The sequence below is a fragment of the Colletotrichum phormii genome (genome assembly GCF_030913505.1).
Source record: "Colletotrichum phormii strain CBS 102054 chromosome Unknown BDP81scaffold_27, whole genome shotgun sequence".
In the NCBI taxonomy this organism is placed as follows: Eukaryota; Fungi; Ascomycota; class Sordariomycetes; order Glomerellales; family Glomerellaceae; genus Colletotrichum; species Colletotrichum phormii.
The window spans coordinates 134902-162016 of record NW_026851469.1 but is presented as its reverse complement, the minus strand read 5'-3'; the positions used below and the strand labels follow the sequence as shown (position 1 = coordinate 162016).

At 53.4% G+C, this 27115-nt stretch overlaps 6 protein-coding genes across 6 annotated transcripts; 3 read left to right on the top strand and 3 right to left on the bottom strand.

Annotated features, from left to right (window-relative positions):
* Positions 1 to 2112: 2112 nt before the first annotated feature.
* Positions 2113 to 4330, top strand: BDP81DRAFT_331452 (SET domain-containing protein; the record flags this gene model as incomplete). Its single annotated transcript, XM_060585506.1, has 4 exons — positions 2113 to 2304; positions 2585 to 2983; positions 3032 to 3610; positions 3671 to 4330. The coding sequence occupies 4 exons, from the start codon at positions 2113 to 2115 to the stop codon at positions 4328 to 4330; spliced, it is 1830 nt and encodes a 609-aa protein (XP_060439728.1).
* A 5001-nt stretch (positions 4331 to 9331) lies between these two features.
* BDP81DRAFT_438749 (uncharacterized protein) lies at positions 9332 to 10473 on the top strand. The gene is made up of 3 exons (XM_060591344.1): positions 9332 to 9523; positions 9617 to 9639; positions 9782 to 10473. The coding sequence occupies exons 1-3, from the start codon at positions 9426 to 9428 to the stop codon at positions 10009 to 10011; spliced, it is 351 nt and encodes a 116-aa protein (XP_060439727.1). The 5' UTR covers positions 9332 to 9425; the 3' UTR covers positions 10012 to 10473.
* A 2552-nt stretch (positions 10474 to 13025) lies between these two features.
* BDP81DRAFT_358536 (PA domain-containing protein) lies at positions 13026 to 16583 on the top strand. Its single transcript, XM_060586361.1, has 2 exons — positions 13026 to 15949; positions 16028 to 16583. Exons 1-2 carry the CDS (start codon positions 13427 to 13429, stop codon positions 16232 to 16234), a joined length of 2730 nt encoding a protein of 909 aa, XP_060439726.1. The 5' UTR covers positions 13026 to 13426; the 3' UTR covers positions 16235 to 16583.
* Positions 16584 to 17119: 536 nt separating this feature from the next.
* Positions 17120 to 20015, bottom strand: BDP81DRAFT_454181 (vacuolar protein sorting-associated protein 35; the record flags this gene model as incomplete). The annotated part of the gene is made up of 4 exons (XM_060592909.1): positions 17120 to 17284; positions 17350 to 17496; positions 17548 to 19771; positions 19879 to 20015. The coding sequence occupies 4 exons, from the start codon at positions 20013 to 20015 to the stop codon at positions 17120 to 17122; spliced, it is 2673 nt and encodes an 890-aa protein (XP_060439725.1).
* A 1351-nt stretch (positions 20016 to 21366) lies between these two features.
* BDP81DRAFT_331456 (uncharacterized protein) lies at positions 21367 to 22188 on the bottom strand (the record flags this gene model as incomplete). Its single annotated transcript, XM_060585508.1, has 1 exon — positions 21367 to 22188. One exon carries the CDS (start codon positions 22186 to 22188, stop codon positions 21367 to 21369), a length of 822 nt encoding a protein of 273 aa, XP_060439724.1.
* A 1926-nt stretch (positions 22189 to 24114) lies between these two features.
* Positions 24115 to 25492, bottom strand: BDP81DRAFT_438741 (heat-labile enterotoxin alpha chain-domain-containing protein). Its single transcript, XM_060591343.1, has one exon. The coding sequence runs from the start codon at positions 25120 to 25122 to the stop codon at positions 24385 to 24387; it is 738 nt and encodes a 245-aa protein (XP_060439723.1). The 5' UTR covers positions 25123 to 25492; the 3' UTR covers positions 24115 to 24384.
* Between the last annotated feature and the right edge of the window lie 1623 nt (positions 25493 to 27115).

Genomic DNA, 27115 nt, shown 5'->3' with positions numbered 1-27115 from the left:
ATCCGTTTCTTCTGCTCTGCACAGAGTCGGCTCGCAACTGTGCCCTCTCAAGGGAAGCAGGGAGGAGACAAGCGCCGTGAGCCATAATAAGCGCAGGAGCTGTCAAATCAACGAGAAGCGCAAAGAAAGTTCGCCGGATGTTTGATCTCACGGTAATTCGCTTTCGCTATCCCTGAAAGCTTCTGGTTCATTTAGCTTTGCGCAACCTAAGGGGGAAATAGCTACCCGTGCAAGCCTCTCGAATGATTCCCCAGCAAGTGGGCAATTTTGGCTAGTTCTTGTCTGGCAATACCTCCGCCTACCAGGTCGCCGTGCAATGGCTGAACCTTAGTAAAGACACACCACGGAGCGGTCCGATTGGGAGGGAACAGTGATAGGTCGACCAGTACGGTGACCATCACTTCTCACTTATACGCTGCAAGTCTCAAGCGGGGAAGCCAGCATACCAGCGGGGGATTATACGACAGGAATGGATGTGGAAGATAGCACATAGGGATTCGTAAGGAAGTGGAAGGGTGTGTGGGCTGGCGATAGTCAAGGCTGTTCCTGTTTGACCGAGCCTGAGATTCATGGCGACCTAAAAGAGACATGTGAAACCACACAGCTGCCCGAAAAAGGGCATAAGGGAAAGAGGATGAAATGTTCGGGGGAATTTGGCATGTAGTGTCGGCGGCTCAACTGATAACAATAAGGTTTGAGGCTGCCTCCGAAGGGCGCATTTGACGGCAATTTGAGCCCACCGGCAGGCTTCTCTCGGGTTTGCTGGCGCTGGTGTGCAAAAAAAGAAGAAGAAGCTGAGGCCAAGAAGTCGGTCCCGGTCCCCGATCCAAATTCCACGAGAAGAGACAGACGGTTGAATAGCAGCCCTAACAGCGAGAATTGTGGCTGGGCTCAGACTGACTGTTTCCAGGCAGCCTTACTGGGACGGGGATGACGTCGGCTATCCGACGCCACGTAAACTCTATTTGTATGACGCTTTTTCTTTTTTGTATTCCAAAGGTTGAGCCCCTGTGCGTGTCCTCTGAGTGAGAGTGTATGAGTGTGTGTGTCGGCGACGCTAGTACACCAGTCAGTCAAGTCAGTCATGGACTCATGTCAAGTCTATCGGGTCATACAAGGGGTTAACTCGGGTTCAAGCGTCACTGTCACGACTCTGATTTGCAGTAGTGTTGAGTTGTAAAAGTGTCAAGTTGCGAAAGGTTGCTCGCCGAAAGGGAGACTAGGTGGAGCCAGCCCGTTTCTCGGGCATGCTTCCGTATCAGTGCAGCAGTAGCCAAAAACACGTGAGGAGAAACCCTTTTTGTCGAGCCGTTTGCAACTGTGGCTGTGACGGCGCCGCTAATAAATAAAACAAGCGACGAAAAGTGTATGATGCCGAGGCGGATCGTTCTGCCCAGTTCCACCCCCCCTTCCGCCTTGGAATTTCTGCCCACGCAGCAATTCGGTTCTATCTGCCCATCGACGATCCTTGCTCGACCAGGTTAGGCTGGCGTTTGATGGGCTAGACTCTCCTCGTCTCTCTCGGCTGATGCTCACTCCCAACACACCCACCGGGCCACGGTTCACCACCCACACCTCTCTCGTCCTCAGCCATAGATACATGTATACACACCCAGGAGGAGGAGAGACTAAGACAGGCCCGGCTTACCTTGCTTTGGCACAACTGACCCCACCTCCAGACCAAAGACGAGCAGGAAGGTGGACCCTGAATATCTCTCACAGTTCAGTTCACTGCGTCCTCGTTCTCTTCTCCGCCGTTAAAACTGTGCTGGCCTCCCACACTCTTCGGTTGAAAGTTGATGCCTGGTCCCGTTACCCGCCCGCAGGCCAGATATGATACCCAGTAATCAACCGTTTGACAACGATAGAGACAAGCTTCGATCCGTCCTTCTTTAGGCTGTCTCTCTTTTGACACGTTTTTTGGTTCCTTTTTATTTTTCTTGATCCTTTAACCCTCGACAAACGGTTGTCGATTCTTTCGATTTACCGTCGTCAACCCACCCGGACATGGTGTTGAAGCGCCGACTAGTTGATTTCCAGCGCGAGCAAGATCCCTTTGCCGTCAAGGTGTTTCTCCCGCCGACCGATCATTACCGCCAACGCAACTGGATCATGACGTCCCCGGAGCAGCAGATGGACACTCTGCGAGAGGGTCTTAGCCGGGTGATTCTAGACCAGCTTGCGGAAACCCTGCGGGATTATTCGTCTGGAAACTTGGCAAACCCGGTGCTTCGCTTTGAAGCTTTCATCCAGGACGGCGAGCCGGGAACGCAGGGGCAAACACCCCGCTCTCCCGTGGTCTCGGTAAGTTGCATCTCCATGTTTATCATCGCGGGCTGGACCGCGCGTTGGCGCCGGAATGCGTGCAAGTGTTCAGCTTTCGTGCTGCCCGTGGGACTCCAGTTCTACAGCGCAGACTATCCCGGAGATACCCAATCAAGACAGATAAAGAGTGGATGACTCAGCATCAACTGATTTACTGCTGGGTCTATTTCACTTGCTCCTCCGTGTTGTGGCATGGGTGGTTGGGTAGTTGGTTGGGTACGAGAGGTTTTTCTGCTAACCACCACCACCAACTATACAGAAAATGGTAGACTTGTCTGGCATCATTTCACAGAGCGCAAATAATAGTCCGAATACGAGCAATGCGGGAAGAGAAAACACCATCGAACACCCGACACCGCCCACCATCAGCCCGCAATTGATGATGGACAACGTCGCGGCAAGCGCCAGCCGGGCATTTGTCCGGACACAACGGACGCCATCCCAAGGACCACCGCAATTATCACCCGAGACCGATGCAAATGCTTTTATTCAAAGAAGAGGAACGGGAGCTCTACGACCAGTCAGAGCAGCCCCAGTGGAGGAAGAGCAGCCGGACAGCCAGAGGCAGATGCAGGTTGCCAACAACTTTCCCAAACGCGCAAAGATTCAAAACGACGTCGTCTTCATCCCGCAGCAGTCTTCCATTGACAAGTTCGTCGTCAGCGTCTGGGAGCAGATCCATGGCGGCATCAGCTTAGATCCGCAGAGTCTGCTGGAACAGTGGCAACTCACGGCAACGGCGGCAACAGCAACCATCAACAACGCCGGCAAGATTCACGTTCCCGAGCAGCTTGAGCTCGGCTTGCTCCAGGCGCCTTCGGCAGACGGCACGTTGACTGAGATCGATATGGAGGGGACCTTCAACCGCAGCAACATCTTTTGCCGAAAGGTTACGCAAGCCAGCCGCGCGTGCCGCTCGATCGAGGTCATTGTCCAAGCGCGGTGGATCGAGCACTTCGACTCGTATGTCGAGTTGCTCGCCATCACGAACCCGGGCATGTCCCCCACCAAACGCCGCAAGGCGGCGCTCATCGAGGCGTGTAACGACTTTGGGTGGTCTGAGAAGGAGTTGCGGAACAAGATGGCCATCTGGCGCGGCTACAAGGAGATCAAGGATGTGGGAGGTTGGGCCGCGCTCGTCTTCGCCGGCATGGGACTCTACCGCTTCTGCAAGTACCGAGTTGGATTTAACCCAGATAGCATGCAACGACTCCGGTGCCTCCGGCCGCGAATCGAGGTCGCCGCCGACACGCTGCACCCCACGTGGCGCCAACTACTCATGATTGTCGGCGAGGGCGCGCAGAGTCGGTTCTGCGGCCACCCGCATGACTGGGTTGTCCGCCAGGACGGTTCGGATCCCGTCCCGCTCCGGTCGACATATCTCGAATACGACCCTTACTTCAGCTACGAACAGCTCGAACACTCCGTCATGGACATGAGCGCGTGGGGCACCGACGACCCGCGGTGGGTGCCGCCGATGAACGCCGTGGCTTGCGTCCAGGGCATGCACACATGTCACTCGTGTGGCCAGGAGCAATCCGAAGACCCCAAGATCAACTCGTGCTACTGCTTCCCGACGCTATTCGGGTCCGGGCGCCGGAGCCCCTGCCCGGTGCAGGTGTTCCGGACCTCTGACGGACGCAACAACGGCCTGATGGCTCTTTGTCCGTTTGAGCGCGGCGCGGCGATAGGAGAGTTTGTCGGCCTCATCACAAAAGATTTGCAAAACATGGATGTCATGGACAGCTCGACTGGTGTACGCGCCTACCAGATCTGGCAGGGACGGCAAGGCAACTTTACGAGATTCGTCAACCACAGCTGCAAGTCCAACGCGCAATTCCAGCAGTTTGTGTGGATGAGCACACAGCGCATCATCCTGGTGAGCAAGGGCATTGAGGCGGGGCACGAGGTCACGGTGGATTATTCTGGGAGCTACTGGCGCGGTTTGGACAAAGAATGTCTCTGCGGAGAGTCATGCTGTCGGTATAGGAACGCAGCTCGATAGGAGGAAGGTAAACGCGATGGAGCGGTCTCCGTCCTCTGCATCCATAGAGGAGAGTTATTACTACGAAGATTAGCGCGAGGCGGGAAACGGGGTTGAGTCAAGCCACACCACACACACGGACGAAGCGGCGGCGGAGGCTGCGGCTGTGAGGGGTGTGAACAAGACCCGATTCTCATGTTCCAGTGGAAAGAAAAAAAATTTTATTCTCAACTACCGATCACGTTTTTACGATTTTAGGACTAGTCTTCGTTAGAGATACAGACGTGGACGGTTAGGCGAACAGATGCTTCAGGTTATTGATCGCAAGCCTTTCCTCGTTCCTAATCCTATTTGGTTAAAACATCCGAAGTCAGATTGACCAGTCAGCCGCCGCAGCATCCGAGACTGACAACATTCTTTTTTCTCCCTTCTTCTCGTTCTCCGCGACTGAGTCGACTGAATCAACTGAATCGAGTGAGTCGATGTTCTACCTAGCGAAGGGATGGAGGGGGACATAGGGTCGGAAAGGATGGGGCCATGCCGAGCGCCAGGTGGTGACATTTAGCCCATATGCCACAGGTTGATAAATTCCGCTTGATCTACACTACATTCCAGTCTTCGTTAAACCCAGCCATGTGTCCTGTCCGTCTGTCCATCTCTCTAGCCGTCTGTCTCTAGCTCACACTCACTGGCTCGCAAAGTTCGTGTCAGCCAGCGGGTTCCAGGTTTGTGCCAACGCCCTACGCTAAAGCGGCTAAAACGTGCCCCTTGAATCGCAATGCTTTCGAACTACATTAGCTAGGGCCGCCATTCCCCGACCAGCATTTTCATTTTGGGTCCTTTTTCCCTACTCAACTTCCGCCAAAGTCTCTTCTTGGACCACTACGACGACTAAAATTTTATAATTTGCCAAAAGTACGCCAAAAGGAACGGCGGACTGGCCCGTTCTCCCTTCTTGGAGTCTGTCCCGAAGCTTTGAAGCCCACCCCCAAGGCGGTCTGTGAACCATGGGACCGCCGCCGCGTCAAACAGGGAAGTCAGGATCTGGAAGCCCTGTGTATTCCGAGGCTTATGAACGAACCCTTTTTCCCGCCTGCTCGTGAAGTGGGAAATGGCCTCATTTTTTTGTCATCGCTGCGTCCCGCTACCCGACGAGAGTGTGATAAGCTTCAGCGCTTCAGCAACGGAGCGTGTAACAAAGTCTTGACGTAATAGAGAGTCCACTGGATCTCGTTTCTCGGACCATAGGTCTTGTCCGCCCCGGGGACCCAATCTCTTCTGTGTCCCCCTTCCCAGCCAGCCTTTGGGCTCCTGTTAGGAACTCGTTAGGACTCAGAACCTCGTACCCGAAAACTTTAGCTTTTAGTGGATGTGTCTGCGATAGCGAGATAGGTATGCGGGTGTGGGACTGTATTGCCCATCAGATTCAGTAGGCTCGGTTGGTCTTGTGGCGTCTCGTGTCTCTTGTCTCTCTCGTGTCAACTATGGGTAGACCGTTGCCTTTACAGTTTCAACGGGTTTGCAGGATTCCTCATGATGAGATCTAGAAGCATATTGATAGCTATTAGGCGTCGACGCTAATGAATGCTGCTCCTCATCACTGGCGTGCGTGAACATGTGTATTACCTCGCGCCGGCCTCATCCGGGAGTCTTCCCGCTCCTCTGAGACCGTGTCCCTCAACCGCTGGTTCTTACTGGCGCCGATGCCAATGCTTACCACTGATCCATCCCGCGCTTGACACATCGGCATATCGCAGTTAGGGGGAAATACCACACTTTCAGATATTGTGTCGATGCGCAGAGGCCCTCGCAGACTTCGCTGAGGCAACTATTAGCGGTGGGCTACGTAGACAACAATGAACAAAGACGCTACGCAGCTCAGACCGAAAATCTCACGGTGACAGAAAGGTCTCCTGACGGACGGCGTCGTCTCACACTACTGCAGGGCACAGAGAACCGGGCAAGTAGCCTTTTTCGAGCTGACACCTCTTGGGCAGCTCGAACCGCACCGATGCGTCCCCGAACTTGGGTTGACCGTGTAGCAGTCAGACAGTCTTTTGCCCGTCTCCTTGGCGTCCCATGGTCCTCGTCAACTCTGAAATGTGTAATCGCCCGTTTTGACATGCTTCCCTCACTTCCAGAAGATGGGGCTGACCACACCCACCCCCCCCTTCAGGCTTCCCTCCCCCCTTCTTTTCACATCACGCTTCGACGAACGGACATTGGAAAAACGGCCCATTTAGACCGTTTCGCTTTGGTGTTCTCGGATGGTTCTTGATGGCTATTTCTAAAAATTGCCGAGAACGAGAGCCGTTGAACAAGTTCGAGAGTGGGCTAAGTAGTACAAGTCTAGCGATAGTGGTGCTGAGGATCCCGCCTACGAAGTTCGGCGGAGACGCCGTCGGGCACTAACAGCAGGAGAGAAAGGTTCTTCATCCTGCCAGAACACCCCCTGGTTACGAGTTCGCCAGCACGTACCAGCCAGCATTATCTGTCTGGGCCTGATAATCGATTTTTATCATCAGTCAAGTAGTTAAGCCAGGTGTTATCCATACCTGTAGGACGAAGCCGTGTCCTATCCTGCGTCCAGTTCTTCGAAATGCTGTTCCGCAGGGTAGGCAAGACGTTGACTTTGTGTGACGAGGCCCTGTGGTACTAGGAAGCCTATAGACATGACCATGTTCGTCTGTTGAGCTAATTACTTACAGCATGAACCAATTTTACCCAGCTCCAGTCCACCCCAGCATCACCAAAGATCCCAGATTCCAGCATCCAACAACCCAAGAAAACCTTTTGCAACGATCGATCGAATCCCGTCGACTGAACAATCCCCTCTCTCCATCACTTGATACTCCCCTTCATCCGGGACCTTGGCCAGAGACTTCCGGGCCCAAGAAAGTTGTGAACTTTGACTCTTTGGATCGTCTCGCTTCTCCCAGCCATCGGTGGAATTGCTACCCAACAAACTTCTGCAGGAGCGAATAAAAGGCGATGATGGCTCGGTCATATCTCCTATTCGGCCAGAAAAAGAAACATAAACCTGGCCAAGAGAAGTCAGCCAGCGAGCAAAGGCAGCCAGGTTCCGGGGCTGAGAAGCAGTACTGCAGTGTCACGCAACAATCACGATTTGCTCCCGCCGGGAACGAACTCCCGATCGGTATGCCACACTGGCAGGCAATCAATGTCTCATCGATCCCCCTCGACGGACGACTCCGGGGGCATGCAGTCAGAGGCCCAATGGCATCCAAGCGGTTCCCGCCGGCTATGCCTTCGTCGGGACAACTCGCGGCAAGGCCCATATTGGCCGAATGTCGGGACTTGAACGACGCGTGAATATGGTGAAAGTCTTGTTGCAAGTTGTCAGCCACAACTATGCAGCATGCGGGCGGTCGTGGTATGACTGTTCGAGTTGTCGGAGTTGCCTAACTAAGCTCTTGGTGTTAGGCAAAGTAGTTGACAGAGTCAACTCCAACAAGCCAAGAAACAGCGTTGGAAGTCCAAAGCCTTTTGCTATCAATCCTTTGTCGCTACTAACCAAAACAATTGGCGAAAACATGACCTCGACCGAGGAATGCAGGCCCTATGAATTTGCAAGAAATATCGAGAGCTTCTCAGATTGCCAGGAGAAGAAATCGAAATTGGACCAGTAAGCAAGATCCATTTGTTCTACGAAGATTTTACTCTTTGATCCCGTAAAATTTGGGAATGTTGAAAAGCTTTTACTAATTGCGATCTGTCTTTAGTTAGCAATTTACACACTTTCCAACGACGCGACGGAACGAGAATACAACTTGAGAGCGATTTTCCTTGTCTTCTGCACGATTTTCGAAGTTCGTTGACATTTTGATTAATATTTGTCATGAACTCTCGTTAAGTCTACGTGTGGCGATTAGAGCAACTTTGTAAGTGCCAACTTCCAATAATCAGTTGTTTCTTACACTTCCTGCCAGCTGTTGATCCGTAGGTCAAGTGTTGGAAACACCTGCTGTCAAAGCCCAGTGTATTGTTCAAGAACGTTCAGAGGCACAGATTGTTTCTCACGTGTCCTGTGGCCCGTGGAGAGGCAAGTAAGGCTATTCAACGGTGGGCCGTGTCTTGTACGATGATTCAGAACGTTGTGGAATCGATGCCGACAGCACAGGAGAGTAGCTGCAGTTGTTCAGGTTGGCTCTCCTACGAGTCGTGGGTTCCGAATATTACAATACTGAGACTTGCAGGTTGCCTTAGCGTCGGTCGAATCGAAAAAGCGCAGTTCCGCGGATCCGACTTGAGAGTCCTAGAACGATGTTGACAACCGCAGTAGTCGCACGACGTCTTACACAAGTGTCTCACAAACATTTATGTCAGGTTTTACACGATACGAATACGGAAAACAAAGCAAACAACGAGCCAATGGCAATTCCTTTGCGGACTATATCAACGAATCAGCGCCTTTTCACGATAACCTGGGAGAAGCCTGGACGGTTCCATGCTTTGACCTCGCAGGCTTGCCCTCTCTTTCTCCCCGCAAGTTCGCAGCGTAGACCAGATCGGATGGCTGACAGCGTTTCTAGTTCCTACAGATTTGTATCAAATCACGTGCGGAGCCTCCTATCGAATTCATGCGCAACAAGCGACGGAGGTCTGTAAAGTTCTGTTTGTCGGCTTTACAGAGCTTCTTCGTAAGTTCAATGATTTCAAAAGCCGATACACTCGAATCCGCGGGCGCCGAGCCTACCCCTACGAGCCGATTCAGATATTCCCACCGGTGGCAATTCATAGTGGAAAAAGTCTATACATTGTGCTATACCAATAACGTCTCCGAGAATTTGACTGGCAGTTGTGGCCAATCAATACTGTTTGGGCTGAGCAAATAATGGCAACTCGCGTTGGAGAGCGTTGAGTTGAATAGAAGAGGGAAAAAATGGCCCCTTTCCTGATTAGGCGATTACCTGCTCAAACACGCTCACGACCGAACGTTTTACACGACGCCACATCTATCGCAGTGAGCAGAATAAAAAAACAGAGATATAGATATATGATCGAGGCGTTTTCCCCAGACTTTTTGCGGGCGTTCGTGAAGAAGAGCAGTATTTCCGCAATGATCGCCGGGCGTGTGCAGACAACGTGAATTGATATGGAATCCTCAAACATGCGAGGCAGAGCACAGAGCAACTGCAGCGGTTCAAGCCGCTCGAGCGCGTCGACGGGTTCAGCGTCGGGGACGCAGGAAGCGTGAGCAAAGCCGCTACTCCCACTTTCCTCGTCCGAGGCTGGACTCGCGAAGGAGAAGCAGCTGCAGGAAACATATGCTAACGGCTTTGGCAGGAGACATTTCATCTTTGACCGAGGTTCGTTGATAACATGCAGACCGGGCCGGCCGAGACGAAAAAGCACGCGGGCGATGTCGCTCGGCAAAAATGGCCCAATTCTCTACCCAATTTGGGCAATGATTTCGCTGACGATTGGGAAACCCTCGGGTTTCTGGGACAGATTGGTATCCCGACGTGCCGCTGGTTATCCAAGCGAATCAACTGATTATCGGGCGTCTTGGGCTGGGGCACACGCTGCCGGAGCTCGTGGCGGAGTCGGCGAGGAACGAGGCGGGATGTCACCCGGGGACGATGGCGGCGTACTTTCACCATGCGATTACGCTGGAGCTGGCGTGTTTGATGAGCAATGATACGGTTCAGATGGCGATTGTCAAGGGCGTTAGGGTATGAGCCGGCACCGACGGCAGGCTGTCATTGAGTTTTTCTGGGCATGCCTGGGCACGAACGGCGTTTGATCATTGACATTATTTCGGCATTGTTGGAAGACGGACTCGTGGAGGAAGGGCTGAACTCGTTTACTTGCTAGGATTGAGCGAGAGCGAATACTGCAGTGGTTATCACCGTATCATGGCGCACGAGATGGTTCTCGGCAGCAATCGGAGTTGCAGTTTAGGGACAGGCTAGGATCGCAAATGCTACTTTAGGCTAAATTGATTTGAACGACGATGCCATTATCTTCAACCCGGATCAACGTAGACTTATGCCATAGCCCAAGACAATTGAAACGGGCCATGGCAGACCTTATATTGCCTGCCACGTTTTCAAGCTGCGGCTAGGGCTTAAAGGAAGAAGGTCGTCAACGGGGAAGAAAAAGAGGGAATGCAAAAGTTGCCTACATTAGGGTGGAGGACCATATTTAGCGACATTCGCTAGAAAGCTTCCACCGGAGCGATGGGAAGTTGCCAAGCAGATGTGCTTTCCGGTACTGCTTCCCGTCGCGCATTCGTTGCGGGAAATATCATATCAGCAGTGACTCGGTATCTAGCCCAGCTTACATGTGACCTTGGATCGGACTCTGTGTAGCAAGACTACTTTAGTCTTGTGTGAGGGATGACAGACTTGACCCCAAGAATGCCAACGACGATAGCGCCTCAAGCACGACGCACTAAGGGGGCCTAACAGGTGCCAGCATGGGAACGCCGCGGTTTTCTGTACTTCACCAGGCTGAATCAATGGAAAACGGTCTTTTTTTAGGGCAGAGGAACAGGCCAGTTCGGGGCTCGAGCTGGTAAACTGGCTGCTGAAGGCATAAATACGTGGCTTTTCTTTGTTATCCCGGAGCCAAAAATTTGCGTTGGACGGCTCCGAAATCGGTTACTGTCAAACGGAGTCCTCCAAAGGCCGTGGATCAAAAGTGTTGAACGGGACAACGGCACGACACCAAGAACTAAGAGCTATCTAGGCAATGGAAAGTCGACCAAACCAGAAAAATTCGCATCAACACATGTAAATCCAGGAGGAAAGAGATGTCCGTAGCGTGTCCGACGACGGGAATAAACGGCCAATTGTTCAAATTGACACAGCGGCATTTCCGAATTGAGGGTGTCGCGCGAGATCACAGCAGCCAGAACAAGTCAAATCGACCGCGCCGTTGCATTTTTAGTTCAATCCGGGCAAAAGACTACGAGTGATGGGTGACACGGAGATCTCGCGATGTTGTGTTCGTTCGCGTACAACTGCGTACAGCATTTGGTGTCTTGTGTTACGATCATCAGTTTACCATTCCTAGACGGGAGCGTTTGTGTCACCAGTAGATACGCTTCTAGAAAGTCACACAAACGCCATGCAGTGGTGGCCAAAGGCTAAAGGAAGTCTACTGAGGGAAACAGCCATGAGTGATGTTTAGGAAGCAAAATCCAGAGCTCGGGTAGGACGAAACGTTGTGGCAATTTGGGTACTCCAAATGCACAAGAATTCGCGCAAGCATCGGATTTTGACAGCGACATGTGACTATCTCAGGGAACCCCAACGTGGTAGCAGCAAGCTCTGAAGCGAGGGACGAACGCAAGGTTCCGAGGGAATTTGTAATCGGATCGTGGAGCTCTGGGGTGTAGTGGAAGGGTTCGTCGATAACCTCGAAATCGATCGCGGTGGGTGGTTTCGGATCGGCTGACAAGCAAGTTCAGGAGGATCCTGTGCTTACGTCGGGATCGGGTTAGTTCGAGTGTTCTAGCTGGAAACTTCGAGTGAAGGTTCGAGTTCGTCAGGTGATGGCTTCGACTAGTCGGTATCGGAGTAGCGCGAGGAGAGGGTTGTAATTGTACGCAATGCCTGGCTGATACGGTTGTCAGTTGAACGTTCAAGAGACTTACTTACAAGAAAAAGTCGAGACTTTCCCACGGCGGCAAAGATTACGATGCCCTCGAAAACAACACGAAAAAAAACATTGCAAATGGAAAGCCAGCAAAAGGTGTAAGCGGGAGGTCTGTTCACTAGTCTAACACGAGGAGGATGTCTGGCCTAGTTATTTCAGTAGGGCGCAACCCCCATCCGGGTATTGCTAGCCCGGAGCAAGCCATGAGCACCTCCAAGATATAAACATCTAATCGTATCCGACAATCGGATTAAAGTCAAAATCAGCTCTTAGTGGCACTTCGTACCCATACTTGCCATATCCGTGATATCTCTGAATCCGGGGACGGCAGGATGAATCGCCGGGGCCAGCCACGGCAGATTCTCCCGGTTCTTGGGCGCCGATCCGGGGCCCGGGCCGACCTGAAACCCGTGCGAGAGGTCCCGAGGAACTTCGTTTTGAAAGATGGAGCACAAACGCACACAGGGGTTTGTTGGGTCACATTGAAATTGGGAACAGGTGGCCGTCGGTGGAGAGCAGGGGGAAGAGTGGGGAGTCTCGTCATCAGAAAGGGGGCAGCAGGGATATCTCCTCACTCGAGACTTGCAAGGGGTGGAAGGGAAGAAGACGAAGACGAAGGGGGGGAGGGGTGGGACTTGTAATCCAGAGACGGAGACGGGAATCAGAGATGCAATAGAGAGAAGTGACAGCCAAGAGGGGGGGCCAAGAGTGGCTGTGCTGATGACATAATCGGATCCATGGGGGTCCCGCTTATGTAACCACCTGCCGGTTGTTATTCGGCTCCCTCTCTCGTATCGTGTACGTATCCGTAATCCGTATGGCATCCCGCGGTTTCCTTTCTTTGACGAATCCGCGTAAACTGCCTTAGGTAATCACGGACAACCAGCACTGTACGTAATCAGGAATTCGCTGCCCAGAAAGACACTCGTCACTTTTGATTGGATAGCCCTGGCAAAGAAGGGGACTCTGCAGTGGGCAGAGTCACTAAACTGCGGCTGCACTCACTGGTCGCCAGCACTGGACTGGGACTGGAACTGGAACTGCCTGGGGACAGGCCCACTGCCGCACGGAAGACGGGACAGTAGCACCTCCATGTTCATCCATGCCAAATCACAAACCTTCGTGTTTCGACATCGCCAGCCGTAGAGTCAATTCCACCTCCATCGAGCTCAGTCGTTGCCAGCGGATTCGACATCGCAACTAGCCTCATCACCTAGCTCTTCCTAATCCTGTCGATCCGGTCAATGTCTGCCTGCTCCCCAGCAGCATCCATGGGACACCTTTCTCTTCCGTCATAGTATTTCGATAGCGTCGTGTGTTGCTGCGCCTTTCCAACACTCCTTTTCCCTCTATCTCCGCCCTCATCCGACCGACTTGATACCGCTCGTTTCACCTTCGCTGCTATACGGATGCCGATAGACAGCTTTTTTCGACTTCCCTTTGATACAGCGCACCTCTGATTCCTGTACCTGACCGGCGACAACCGCGACGATGCCGTCGGATCGCGACCACCGGTACGAATCTGTACCGCCAATCCCCAGTTACGATGAAGCCCTCGCCACAAGCGGCCCGGCCGACCCCTCCGAATGGCAACCCCCGCGCTCCCCGCTAGACGACCGTTCTCAGGCCGAGACGGAATCGCAGTCGCTGCTACACAGAAACGGCGTCGCAACTTCATCACGTCGCCCAAACGGTTACAGGCCGCCAACAGTTGAAACAGATGACGAAGATAGCTCATGGGGCAGCGACGACGATGGCGACGAGACGGCATACGTGCGCCGGGAGATGCAAGAGTTCGAGATAGGGGACGCCGACGACAGATCGCGCCCGTCAATATGGGGGAAACGGATACCATTCGCCCTCTCCTTATCACGCTGGAAGTGGTCTTGGCGATGGCGGATGCCAAATTTGCGTCCAACAATTCGACTGCCCTCGGGCTCGGGCGACAACTCCAACAATTCGAACGAGGCGAATGCGACGACGACGAGACCGCGGTTTACGTTCCCTCAATGGAACAAGGACAAGGCGCGGACGGCCATTATCATTTTTGCCCGGGTGTTTGCTGTTGTCTTCGTCATGGGCATTCTTTACGCACTTTTCATGAGCGATCTTTTCACGAGCATGGCTAGGCGCATGAACGGCGGATTGCGCTTCAACCCCGAGGACGTACGCTTGTACGTGCAACAAAACGTTGAGGGCCGCCGGCTGAAGGCGTCGGTAGCTCATTACACCAAATACGCCCACATGGCAGGAACTGAGGGCGACTACGCTCTGGCTATGGATGTCGAGTCTATGTTCACCAGAGCCGGGCTGGATTATGTCAACGTCGACGAATACTACGTATACATGAACTACCCAAAGGCCGGAGGACGCGCCGTGGAGATAATGGGCGATGACGGGAAGCCAAAATGGACTGCGAAGCTGGAGGAAGAGGAAGTTGGAGGAGAAGCAGCTGGATACCAGACTTTTGTGTTCCACGGCCTCTCCAAGTCAGGAGACGTTAAGGGACCCCTGATTTACGCCAACTACGGTGCGAGGTCTGATTTCAAGAAACTTGCGGACCACGGCATCGACACCAAGGGCGCGATCGCTCTTGTTCGTTATTATGGCCCCCAGGCAAACCTGGCTTTGAAGGTCAAGGCGGCAGAGGACGCTGGTTTCGCTGGCTGCATCGTGTACAGCGATCCGGCGGATGACGGCTTCAGATTGGGCGATGTCGCGCCGAACGGTCGCTTCATGCCCGCCGATGGTGTTCAGAGAGGCACCGTCGGGCTATCGAACTGGGTCCTTGGTGACCCCCTGACACCCGGCTGGGAGAGCAAAAAGAACTTGCCGCGCATGAAGCCCGATGAGAGCAAGGGTCTGACCAAGATTCCCAGTCTGCCCCTCGCATGGCGCGATGCACAGATCCTACTTCAGCATCTCAAGGGCCATGGCGAGCAGGTACCAAAGGAATGGGCAGGAGGCGTTCCCGATATTGCCGAGTGGTGGACGGGTAACTTATCTTCGCCCATTGTACGACTCAAGAACGACAACGACGTTGTGGAGCAGAAGGGTATCTGGAACGTTTATGGCAAAATCGAGGGCATTGAGCAGGATCAGAAGTCCATCATCATTGGAAACCACCGAGATGCCTGGTCCTTCGGTGCGACGGAACCTCACTCGGGCACGGCGGTGCTGATTGAGATGGCACGCATATTTGGCACACTCGTCTCTAAGGGATGGCGTCCTCTTCGAAGTATCGAATTCATGTCGTGGGATGCTGAGGAGTACAACATGATCGGCTCCACCGAATTTGTTGAGCACAACGACGAACTGCTCAGGCAAAACGCATTTGCCTACATCAACCTTGACTCTGCCGTAGCAGGCAGCGAGTTTCATGCCGCAGGATCCCCCGTCTTCAAACAGGCTGTTCTCCGCGTCATCGACCGCGTTTTCGACGCAAGCCTGAACGCGACCGTCCGCGATCTCTGGAATCAACGAGAAGGTGACTTGGAAGAGCTCGGAATGGACGGCGACTGGGCTCCCTTCCAGAACATTGCCGGCACCAGCTCTCTGGACCTCGGCTTTAGGGGCGCACGATTCCCCGCGCAATCCAGCTATGACAACTACGAATGGGTCCAGCGCATCGGTGACCCAGAGTTCGCGTACCACGTCATGATGGGCCAGATTGTCGGCCTCCTAATCCTGGAGCTTGCGGATAAGCCCATTCTACCATTTGACATGGTGGGCTACAGCGAGCGCATCGAGCGCTACATCAACGACCTGGCCAACTTTTGCGAGCACATGGGCGCGGGTACGCAAGACAAGTTCTCGCTGGAGCCTCTCAAGAAGCTCATTGCGGCAACCAAGGTCAACGTCAAGGGCTTCTCCATGTGGGAGATGACGTGGGAGAGCACAGTCATGGGCGGAGGCGGCTGGGAGTCGGGCGATATGGGCGACAAGCGTATTCAGTTCAACAACCACATGGCCGAGTTTGAGACGGCGTTGCTGGACCTTGAGCAGGGAGGTGGTGTAAGTTTCATATCTTCCTTTCCCGTGACGTGTTTTCGTTCATGCTATCCTTGACTTAAAATGCTAACGGAATTATAGATGCCCGACCGTACCCAATTCAAGCACGTCATCTTTGGGCCCCAGGCCTGGTCCGGCAACAAGCCCGTCACTTTTGCCGCCATCCGCGATGCCGTCGAGGCCGGCAACTGGGAGCTCGCGAACAAGCTCGTCGAGAAGACGGCGCGTATCATCCAGAACGCGACAAATTCGCTGTCCGAATGGGAGAAGGCTGCAGAGAGCAGCTGATCCTAACACCGCCTCCGTTGCTTGGGAGGATTTCGTTTTCTTGTGTGTTTTTGTATGAGGTTGGAGTGTGTTGGGTGTGTTTGAGTGTCACAAATTTTTTTTGAATGCATGACACCGTGCATGTACCAAGGGGGCCGCTTGCTCTCAATTCCTTTATGTACGTCTTTTTTTCTCTCTCAAAAAACTCCGTTTGGTGGCTCTTCTGGGGTTTGATGGCCTATTAGCGCCCGTCGCGAAAGCCTGCTGCCGACTCTGTTTGTTGTTTCTGGCATTGCAAGGAGTTTAGGGAGGGATCCTGCTACTCAACACCATTATTCCGAAATTCTTTTTTTTTATGTTCCGAAGGTACGATAGTCGAAATTTTCAACACTGCCGCAGTCTTGTGGCGTACGTGTAACTGCAGCCATGTTTCCCCGTGGTGTCAATCGTGTTGATCGCTCTGTCAGTGGGATGTATACACGAGCATGGTATGACAAAAGCTTGATCGCTTCAATTGGACAGTGGAAAACGGAACGGACAACACGTATATACAATCAAGGCCACAAGTCACATGCAAAGCTTTTTCATACCTCTCTCTGTGCATAAACATATCCACAGATTCGTCTTGTTCCAATTCATTGCATGCGCTTATCGTATGAACACGTTTTTTCTTGACTCTCACACACTCTCCTCTCCTTCTGCTCCAATCTCCAAACCTCAACCAGGTTCTCACAACCCGTGTTGGCCTCTCGTCCCTTCGCCGCTGATTAAGAAACCTCTCTTCCGTTTCCTCTCCCTATCCCCTCCTTTCATTCTCCCTGCGCTCGTAAGGTGTGTCTTCATGTGGTAATTGGATTAGTGCTTCCTGCTGGCTTGAGGGACTAATCGGGTCCCAAGTACCGGTGCTTATTTCGGGTACAGGACAATGCCGTCGTACTGCCGCCCCTTGATGCTCTCGAGGATGTGGTAGAAATGGCGCTTGCTGTTCTCGACCGAAGCCGAATCCTGCTGGTTGCCGGCGAGGTTGGAGTGAATGAGTTCAATGAGGCCGTTGAGGTATTTGGTGGTGACCTGTAGTCATGTCAGTACACAATGTTCACAGAGACAAGATCTCGGCATAGAGAGCAGAAACTTACCGCCGCGTTCTGCTGCTCAAAGTAGTACACATATCGGTCAAGAATTTCAACAAACAGCTCAATCGACGTCGCCGTCTCCATGCAAGAGTCAGCAACGCGCAGAGCTCTCTGGAGACATTCGAGCACTCTCTTGCCATCGCGGTAGAGCTAAGAAGAGTTAGCAAGTTTCGCTTGATCAGGTACGCGCTCCAAACTTACTCCAGTCTCGTCGGCCTCGCCATTGACGGCCATGGGCGTGGCCCACCACAGGTGACTAGCCAGGTAGACGGCACGGCACTGGTCCGGCTTTCGCAATAGCTTGCTGCCATGTTGAGCGCACTTGGTGATGAGGGTGTCGTAGTTCTCCTTGCCAAAGTTTCTTGTCTGGTGCAGCGCCGTCGCGATAACGCAGACAGCTTGGAATTGCGCCTTGGAGTCTGAAATGGCCTCCTCGTAGACGGTGAAGGCTTGAGCGAAGAACTCGTATGCCACCTCCTCGAAGCCTGTCATATCGGCTGTCTGACCGGATGCGCAGAACAGACGAAGGGCGAGCTCGGCAGCGCCGGCTCCGTTGACACGGGTGTACAGGGTGCTCAGAGCAGAGTGCATAAACTTGAAGAGGGCATTGCTCTGGGTCTCCCAGTTGTCCTCGTAGTGTTCGCGCGTCTTGAAGCGTCTTGCGAGCTTCATGCAAGCTGTGATGAGCGGTGGTGTCGTCGTGCGAATCCTCTCGTTGCCTTCGGAGTACGCCTTGCGGGTCATTTGCAACAGGCGGAACTGTGTGTCGTTGTCTTCGCCATTAATGAGGTGGACAATTCTGGCCAGCCAACCTTGTTCCTCCATAGTCTCGTCGGTTTCGACGGCGCGGCGCTGTGCAACGCCCGGGTAGTTGGAGGGTGTCTGGGAGCCCTCCTTAATGAGCACCTTCAGAACCTCCAAAACATTCTCCATTTGGCTTGGGGTGGAGATCCGTGTCTGATCACGGAGAAGAGTGCGAGCCACCTCGCCAGCAACAGCACGGCGAGTCGGGTACGACTGTGACTGGAAAAGGGGAACGTAAGTGGGAAGAGAGAGAGCGGTAAAGATGGAAAGGTAGCGGTTGAGAGGCGCTTGTAATAGAGCCAAGAGACTTTGCTGTGCCGGAGGAGAGTGAAGGTCGGCGTTGTTTGCGTTTTCCCGGACTTTGATCGTGGCATACTCGAGAATCTGGTTCACAAAGTCTAGCCTCTCGGGGTAGATGTTCAGTGCCAAGTTTGTCAGTGAGCACAGCAACGCTATTGTGTCTGGGATGGGGAGGTGCTGCGCATCCACCAAGTTTTTGACTTGGCTGAAGAAAATCTCGTACAGCTGCACGTTCTCCGGGATGCCCTTTTCTGCGTCGGCCCCTTCTCCATTGACGGCAGTCGCCTCAGTATCAGCGATCGAAGGAGCTGGCTCTTCCGGCGGGGGGAGGTCCTCTGCGGCACGGGCTTCGTTTTCGCTGCTCTCGTGCGCGGCACCGTTTGTATCGAGGTCGAGGGGTTTCCCGTTCTCGTCCACACCTGAGCTCCCACCTGGCGCATGTGATGCCTTTTCGGCCTGCAATTTGGTCTTCTCCAGCAGGGCGGATAGTGCCTCTTCCTCCAGCTTGGCGCGGTCCCCTTCTCCGTCGTCCTTGGATTCGCGTTCGGCGTAATCTGACAAGCGATCCATGAGGCCGATAACAATAGCTTTAACGTTGACATGAGGATTCAGGCGTGAAACGGCTCCGAGGAATTGGTCCAGAGTATGCAGGTGGAAATCGTCGGGGAAGACCTGGGTGATGACTTCGAGCAGATACTCCTGCGCCAGGACATCGCGACATTGCACAACCTGCTCTAGCAGAGGCGCAAGAATGCCTGATTTGTACGTCTCCAGGTCCACGAGTTGGCTCAGTCGGACGATGTTGCTTCCAACCAGCAGCTGAAGCTCTTTCCGCTCTCTTGTCCGTTGTTCGCGCTCGCGGGAATGGCCCTGGTGCTGCAGCCGCACCCAGAGCTTGTTCATCTCGACAAAGTTGGTGAGTATAAAGTTGATCGAGTCGGACAAGTTGCCCTCGGGGCCGTCACCATCTCCTGTCGGCAGGTAGTCTCTGGCCTGGCCCGAAAGGTAATATCTAAGGAACAGCCCGCGAATGGGATGTTGTACGCCCCTGCTCATATCCATCATATCTTTCATGAGTTCTTTGACAGGAGCGTCGGGGATAGACATGTAGGCGGTGCCGACGGTAATCATGAGGTACAGGCGCGGGACTATGTTGCCGGCATACTGGACGAGCTCGTACAGGTCGGCGAGATGGTTGACGGGGTGGTTCTCTCGGAGGTGAACGGAGAGGTAGCGCAAGGCGTCAAAGACGGCCATGTACAGCTCGTAGTACTGCTTCGGGCCCAGGCTGCTCGTGCGCAGCTCAGAAACTAGGGTAGAGCTGGACGAGGTGCATTGGACTGTCAGTCTCGACCATTGAAGCTTATCGGGATATCGAGCGAAGCTGCCTAGGAGCTCCCGGGAATCCGGGAAACGGGGATGACGTACCAGCACTTAAGGGCATCCATGAGCTTGCTCGGCGTGTCGAGGCATTTGCGCATGAGGGCCGTCTGCTGGCGCACCGCGACCAAGGCATCCTCCAAGAGGCGTGCCTGGTCTTCCGGCGGCACGGGAGTCGCAGACATATCGAAGTCGAACCGGCGGGGTAGTTATCGATCGAGGCGACGTATGATGCTCAGTTGCGGCTCATTGATGGAGAGGACAAACGACAGCGTCGGAGGAGATCGATTGCAGTTGGAACAATTGCGCGATGGATGGGGACGCAGATATCGGAGGTGTGTCGTCGGCGCGCGCGGCTGCGAAAAGGGTTACGAGGTGAGGTCCGGGGGGATTCGTTGGAAGGCTGACGATGGAGTCCTGTCAGGTTAGCAGTAGCTGGCTCGAGGCGAGTGCTAAGGACCGACCGGGCAGTGCTGCTGTGCGATGCGAGCTCGGTGGACTGGGCCGTGGCTGGAGAATGGCGCTGGAGCAGTGGAGTGAAGGCCAGACACTGGCTGGCGTGGACGAGAGAGTGGAGACTGTTACCTTCTCTTTCCATTGCTTGTGACATGCCCGCCAGTGGGAGCTCGGAGAATCGGGCTGCCTAGATTCGTGATTATGTAAGATGTTCTTATGTAAGGCAGCCGAAGAAAGCGATAAGATAACACGGGAACACGTGCTAGACCCACCTGCTATATGCATCTTTCACGCCTGATCTTCTCACCAGCCGCATGTTTGTGTCTCTCTACCTTGTTCTAGCGCCACAATATAAATGGGGTCGGTAAGGTAGGAGGAAGGTCTCTTCCAGTACGGTAGACATGCCCGTTTCAAGCGAATGATAATGTTCTCTTCTCATTGGGGTATTGAGTCTCTTACCACATTCGCGTCAACTCTGAATTCTCACTTCAGAGATGAGACTGGGCAGGATGCTAGGCTGCAAATATTGGTAGGTAGCAAACATTCTATTCCGGTCGGTGGTCCAGTACCAACGGCACGGGGCCAAGTTCCGGCCAGCGCCCCCCCGCCTTGGCTGCATCTGCCTGTGGATGCACTTCATTTTCCGCCTCTCAACAGAAACCAACCAAGTTGACAGCTTGACAATCAATACAGGCACAGTTAGCTCAGTCTGCTGATATGGCTCGGGTAACATCACCGACGGACAAAAGTTCCTCTCACATTTCATGTGTCAATTCGTCTATTCGTTTCAGTTTCTCTCATTACGTAGCTTGCTAGTGCATGGTACCCGTAAATTCAGGATGCACCTTTGCAAATCTGTATCTTCACATACCCAGATAATACCATGCCGTGTGCTTACTCCGTAACCATGTGCCATTGCTGCATCATGCAGGATATATTCATGAACCCCTTACTCCAACAAAACGCCATCCAAATCCAGATAGTACTCCGCATTCTCTCCATTTTTGCACCATCCCCGCAATCAATGGGCTCGTGTCCATAGGTACTCGCCCGATTTCCCGAGTGGAAGGCCCAACAGTCTCAAGCTGTAAGAGACGCAGCCGTGGCAGGAAGTCCGCAGTCCGTCTGCAAATATTCAACAAGCGCCGTATCAATCGACGCGGAAAACGCAGCAAACAGCAGCGTCGCAGTCGTTCCGGGCGCGGGGAGATGCCGTATCCTCGGCACAATCTCCAGCTTCTCAATCCCCTCGACCTTGGCCAACTCGGCGACCCACTCCATGCTATCGTGCTTAATGAGCGCCAACAGCCTCAGGTCCGAGACGCTCAGCGCCTGCGGCCCCTCCCACGCTGCCGTCGGTCGTCCGCCCTCGACAACGATGCGCAGCCTTGGTATCACCTTATCCAGCCGGCGGAGGTAGGCGCACATTGTCGCCCAGTCGAGTCGGTCGCTCTCATTATTGCAATGCATCACAGGTCCGTCCTTGCGGATCGTGAGTTCCTGGATCGCAGAGCGGGAGGATGGCGTCAGGTCTTTGAGGAAGGGCACCACGGCCTCAACATCGCTACCAAAATCGAAGCCGTGAGGGCGGCCGTAGAGGAGGTGGCTCGTCTCGCGGTGGATGCGGCGGTTGACGGCCATGATTTCCGGGTGCATTATGGACTTGGTGCTGGCCGGGTGGTGGTGTGCGTATGTCGTCTCGAAGCATTGCCTGTGAAACGACCTCTCTATAATGCGGTACGAGGTACGGCGGTAGGTGCTCAGGGCGCCGGTATGCAGCTGGTGCATTGCCTTGTTGCGGACGGCAAGTCTTCTTTCGCCGGCGTCATCGAGGAGGTATTCGTAAATCATGATGCGGATTTCGGCGGGGATCCGTATCAAGGGGGATTGCTCTTCGTCCATCATGAAATCGTGGGGTTACGAGGTGTGGGAACTTGGAGTCGAAATCTGGGGTCGGAACTCGGGTGGGTTAGACGCGGGGACAGTCCTCGGGTCAATGGAATTGTTGTCTGGATATCTGAACACAGCACAGCAGCGATCAATGCAGATGGAGAAGAATAACGGAATCGGAAGAAGAGAGAAAAGGGCGGAATTGGAAAACACAAGAGATGGAAAGAGGGCCATCGGCTGGTCTTATGGCATCCATCGTGGACGGCAGGTGCCCCTGCGAAGGTGAGCGTGACATGTCTTTCCGAATTGGTACACCCACGCGTTCCGAGAAGGAGCCAAGGAGAGGGATCCATCAAGGTACCTTCTTAGTTGATGGCATTTGCACTTGTCTCTGCCCAAGTGATCCTTCCCCCCGAGTCGGAAACATCCCATCGGCCAATGACTCTTTCTCTTCCTTTTGATGGGCAAAACTCCGTTGCAATTGCAGTTGCAGTCGCAGTTGCAGGTGTAAACATCCAACCGCTGTGCCGCATGCACACGCGGAGTCCCGACCTTGGCCGTCAAGGTCCCCTTGTTGGGGATGGAGGTGTGGATCTCCCCGACCTCACCTCACCTTCCGGTGGTACCAACTTACCTTTTCTCATAGGCCTGGGCTGGGCAGTCAGAATCCCTCGTTGGAGAGTGGGTGTGGGAGCTATTTTACCCTGCACAACGGGGACTCACCAATACACCAACACCTGCGCAAACCAACCGAATCAGCGTGAATGCAACATGTACAATCAGCCCTGCAACATACAGCAAACAATATGCAATGCTCCACTGGGTGCTTATCGGCTGACTCCTCGCGAGCATGATAAGCAATCCTTCATCCACTAGTGCAATTCAGGTACTTACCTACCTTATGGAGCGTCTTGTATCGTATCTAGTTCCAACCAACACTGTCCGCCGGCCAATGCCTCGACCCTTGTTTCGGACCAGCGCTCACGGCTCCGCCCCTCACCCGGGGTCCCACAATTTCAGGATCACGGGGACCACCGGGATACCTCCGCTTCCAAGGTCCGATACCCGCCGCCAGCCACCCTTCCGAGGTCAGCTCTACGATGCCTATGTAGACGAGTGAAACGCCTGTATTCCTCATGTTTGTTCCAATCCTCAGATATTCGGAGCTCAGATGATTATTATTATTACATATTTTCCTCGATCTGAGACATATGTCATTGATAGAAGACTTGCTTGTAGGAGGCTATCGTGAGCCTCAACCAAGGGGGGCCTGGTCTTTCACATTGTAATACGACCAAGAGTTGAAGAGTCTGAATGCTCTGAGTGGCTACACTTCATTAGTGGATGTCATGAGGTCTCTAAATTCTAACTAGTATCTGTACGTCTTACGATCTCGACCAGTGCATCCTGCCGTTCATTGAGCAGCCTGTTGACGGCCTGGCTTAGTACCGACTGGAACTTCGAATCTGCAGACCTTTCCAACACTCGGCTGACTCGCACTGAACTCTCTACAGTCATAGATATTCGAAGCTTGAGCATGATTCCATACCAAAGCCGTTTGTTCCTACCTGTACGACCCAAGAGGTCCATTGGGTAAGGCCACGATTGCCGAGCTTTTGGCTATAAGTCAGCCCGGTGTCTGTCGCAAAGCTTATGGGCGATTCCGAAGCCACGAATACCCTTTACTGCACATTACAAAGCCTCGAACCTAAAGTGGTCTCCCAAGGGGTCTGTTTCCGGTTAGGCATACGTAGCTGATTTCCTGTGCTTATTTGAGTAGATTGGATCTATATGTGATGGTCTGGCATCCCAGTTTCAATGGAAGTCTTGAACAGTTCACACGAAAGAAACCCAGGATTTTCTTATAAATGTATTTCTTTACTATCTTCTGATAAAGAGACTGTCGCAAAAACGCCGCCGTTAATTACGGGCAGCAATTAACGCCATATATACCCTACGACAGAGACACCTAGTGAAAGAGAAATCACACCTAAACAATATCAGCAATGGTAAAGACAGAGCAACCTCCCCTAGACTATCCCTCTACTCTCCACCCTTCATCTCCTATCCAATCCCCCGATGGCCTCGACCCGGATTGGGTATTCCTCGTTCACAATCTACCATTCCTGCCTTGAGAGGCATGGCTAGATTCTGTCAGATAATCCCTTCAAGACCGAATGCTCAACCGGCATAGCCGATCCTCGATATTTAACCGCAGTCAGACTTGGCCCAGCAATTCTCATCAATGAACCTCTTGGCAACAGTGTCGGCATCCTCCTTAGGGCTGCAGGTACCCTGGCGAACGAAGAGAGTGCGAGCAGCGTTACCACCACCGCAGCCGGCGCCACCCTGAGCAAACGTGTTCCAGGGAGACAAGGTCCAGGCACGGTGACCGGCGGGGAAGCCAGCAAGACTAGGCATGGTGTTGGTGGGTCTCAGGCCATTGTAGATTCCGCCCTCATACTCTCTGTTATCCTCCAGTGAGCCGTCCTCAACGCCGTTGGTGTAATGTCTCCAGCGGATGACCTGGTCCCAGCTGAAGCCGCCGAGCGCCGCGTACTCTTGCTCGTTGGGGTACGGGCTGAACTCGCCGAGGGTGCCGGAGACCTGGATGAAGTTGGCCGCGGCCGCAATCTCGTAGACGTAGCCGTTGCCTCTGAACATGTTGTTGAGGAAGCCGATGGCGGTGGTCTCGCTGGCGGTGGTGGAGACGTAGCCATCGTTGTCGCGGCTGGCACCGTTGTCCGCTCCGACGGCGTGGTTGTACATGCTGACGTTGGGGACGATCTGAAGGATCTGGCTGGCTCCTCTAGGGGCGAAGAGGCCGGCGGCGCGCATCTCGGTGGGAGTTCTGGTGTCGGCGCGCCACACGCTGAACTGGGAATTGCAGACGGCAGTCCATAGTTGGAGGAGAAGCACAACAAAAAGGTTGTTGAGAGATATCATGTTGATGACGATTCGTATAAACGGTCAGACAAATTGGTGAAGAAGGAAAAAGAGTGTAAGACTAGGCTTGGAAACTAGCCAAAGTCAATGAGAGATAGAGGTAAGGCTCGTAGTTGAGCTGATAAAGAGTGTGATGATTGTGATGATATGAGATGTAAGTGAGTCGATGAGAAGACATCCTATCTTTATACTTACCCTATTGCTTATGATTCTTAGTGGTGCTGTCTTGAGAGATTATTGTGCCTGATATCTCAGTGACAGGCTTCTAGTCGCCGAACATCGTCAAGTCAAGATGGGGCATGGCGGGCATGCCGAGACCGAGACGAACTGTTGTTGTTGTTGTTGTTGTTGTATTTTAACGCCGTAGCGGCAAGGGCGCAGCCGCCCTTGCGGCAGACCTCCCGAAGGGTATATGGCGTGGAGGGCCGTAGGCCTATAGCTATCACTAGATACAGTCCAGCTCGTCCTCCAAATCGTGCCCAAAGGTAACTATGTGTTTAACCTGTCTCTGGGTGCCGCTGGCTTGCCCGAGACAGTGCTATGGTCGTCCCTAGAACGCAATTCCGCCAGTATCTCCTATCCTTCGACCCAGAGCCCGCAGGCTTCTGGTTTACACAACGTTCCAGTAACCGTCCGGAGTATATCGTAATAGGTAATACCGCCACAAGGGAAACTACAAGGGGCAAAACCTCGTAAGACTAGGTTGTAGGGCTTGCTGTTAGGTTCTGTAACGAGCATAGCTGTATATAGCCGCGGCTATACATCGCTACCCAATGGTCGTTTCGTCTCTTCGAGGGAGTCTTCGATCGTTTAAGGGGCAAAGGTGCTGAGAGAGCGAAGTCGAAAAGTCGGTCGGTGATGTTCAATTTGGGCCCGGAAGCGCCACTTGCGCCGGGAAAGAAAGTCGCCCGTCTCCTTCGGGAGGCTAGATGGAACCTCTGCTCCCTGCCCTACCAGGAAGACTTCGTCTAGCCTGCGGAAGGCGAATTCGAGTGGACGGCGGCTCGTTAGGTTGAATAATCGTCGGCTCGATTCGAGGGGAAAATGTGCGTTGTTAAGGGTTTGATTAGCGTATAGCTAATCCACCCCAGCGAGCAGCGGCAAACCGCGGGGACTGGGGCCCCTCCTTAGCATGGCACTAACAGCCCGTGCCAAGCTGGAGAGATGTTTCGTGGAGGTTGGACCGAGACGAACTGCCGGCACGACAATTCCGTTCAAGTTTTTTTGTCTAAGCCTCTACTCCAGCTTGGCTCTGTCAAGACGAGACGAGTTGTCATCAGACATAAGCTATAGTCACAGCCGCAAAAGATTGCCAATTAAACATACACAATTTATTGCACCTCCACTCAGCTATGGATCACCTCTTGCGTTATTGACATGGCTTCAACGCCGTTAGCATTCTTTCCAACCCCCAAAAACTTTATCACAACTATGCGGAGACATGTCTCGTATTTAGCTATACGGACAGCTCTTGGCGGTCGCAGTTTTTCTTGGCACCTAAAGACAGCCTTGAAGGGCTACCCGAGAATGGCTATCCCAGTCTCTCACATCATACGATTTCCATCATGGCCAGGATGAGGTCGACGGCTATTGGACGATATGGATCACTCGCAGCTGAAAGGACGGCCTTATGGCATGGGTGAGAAAACAAATATCTCTCAGCACGATGTCCAATACTGCGTGGATGAGATGATGGCCCGAGGTTGTAAGCCTGGGCCCATACCAGATCCCGTGTGTTGTTTAATATACTCCTGACCACCCCTGATGTGATGGCCCTAGCGGTATTTTATATTTCAGCCCCCGATTCCGATCCCGCAGAGGCCGCACAAGCATCCTGTCCGGCCGCAAAACTTCCGACTGCCTTGTAATCCATAACAGGAAAATAATGCCGCCAGAGTTACCAATGCTCAGGGCTAGCTACTTTGGGCGTAAGCGAAAAGTATATCAAGACTCATGTGTAGATGGGTCTATTCCGAGGTCTCCAAAGCCCACC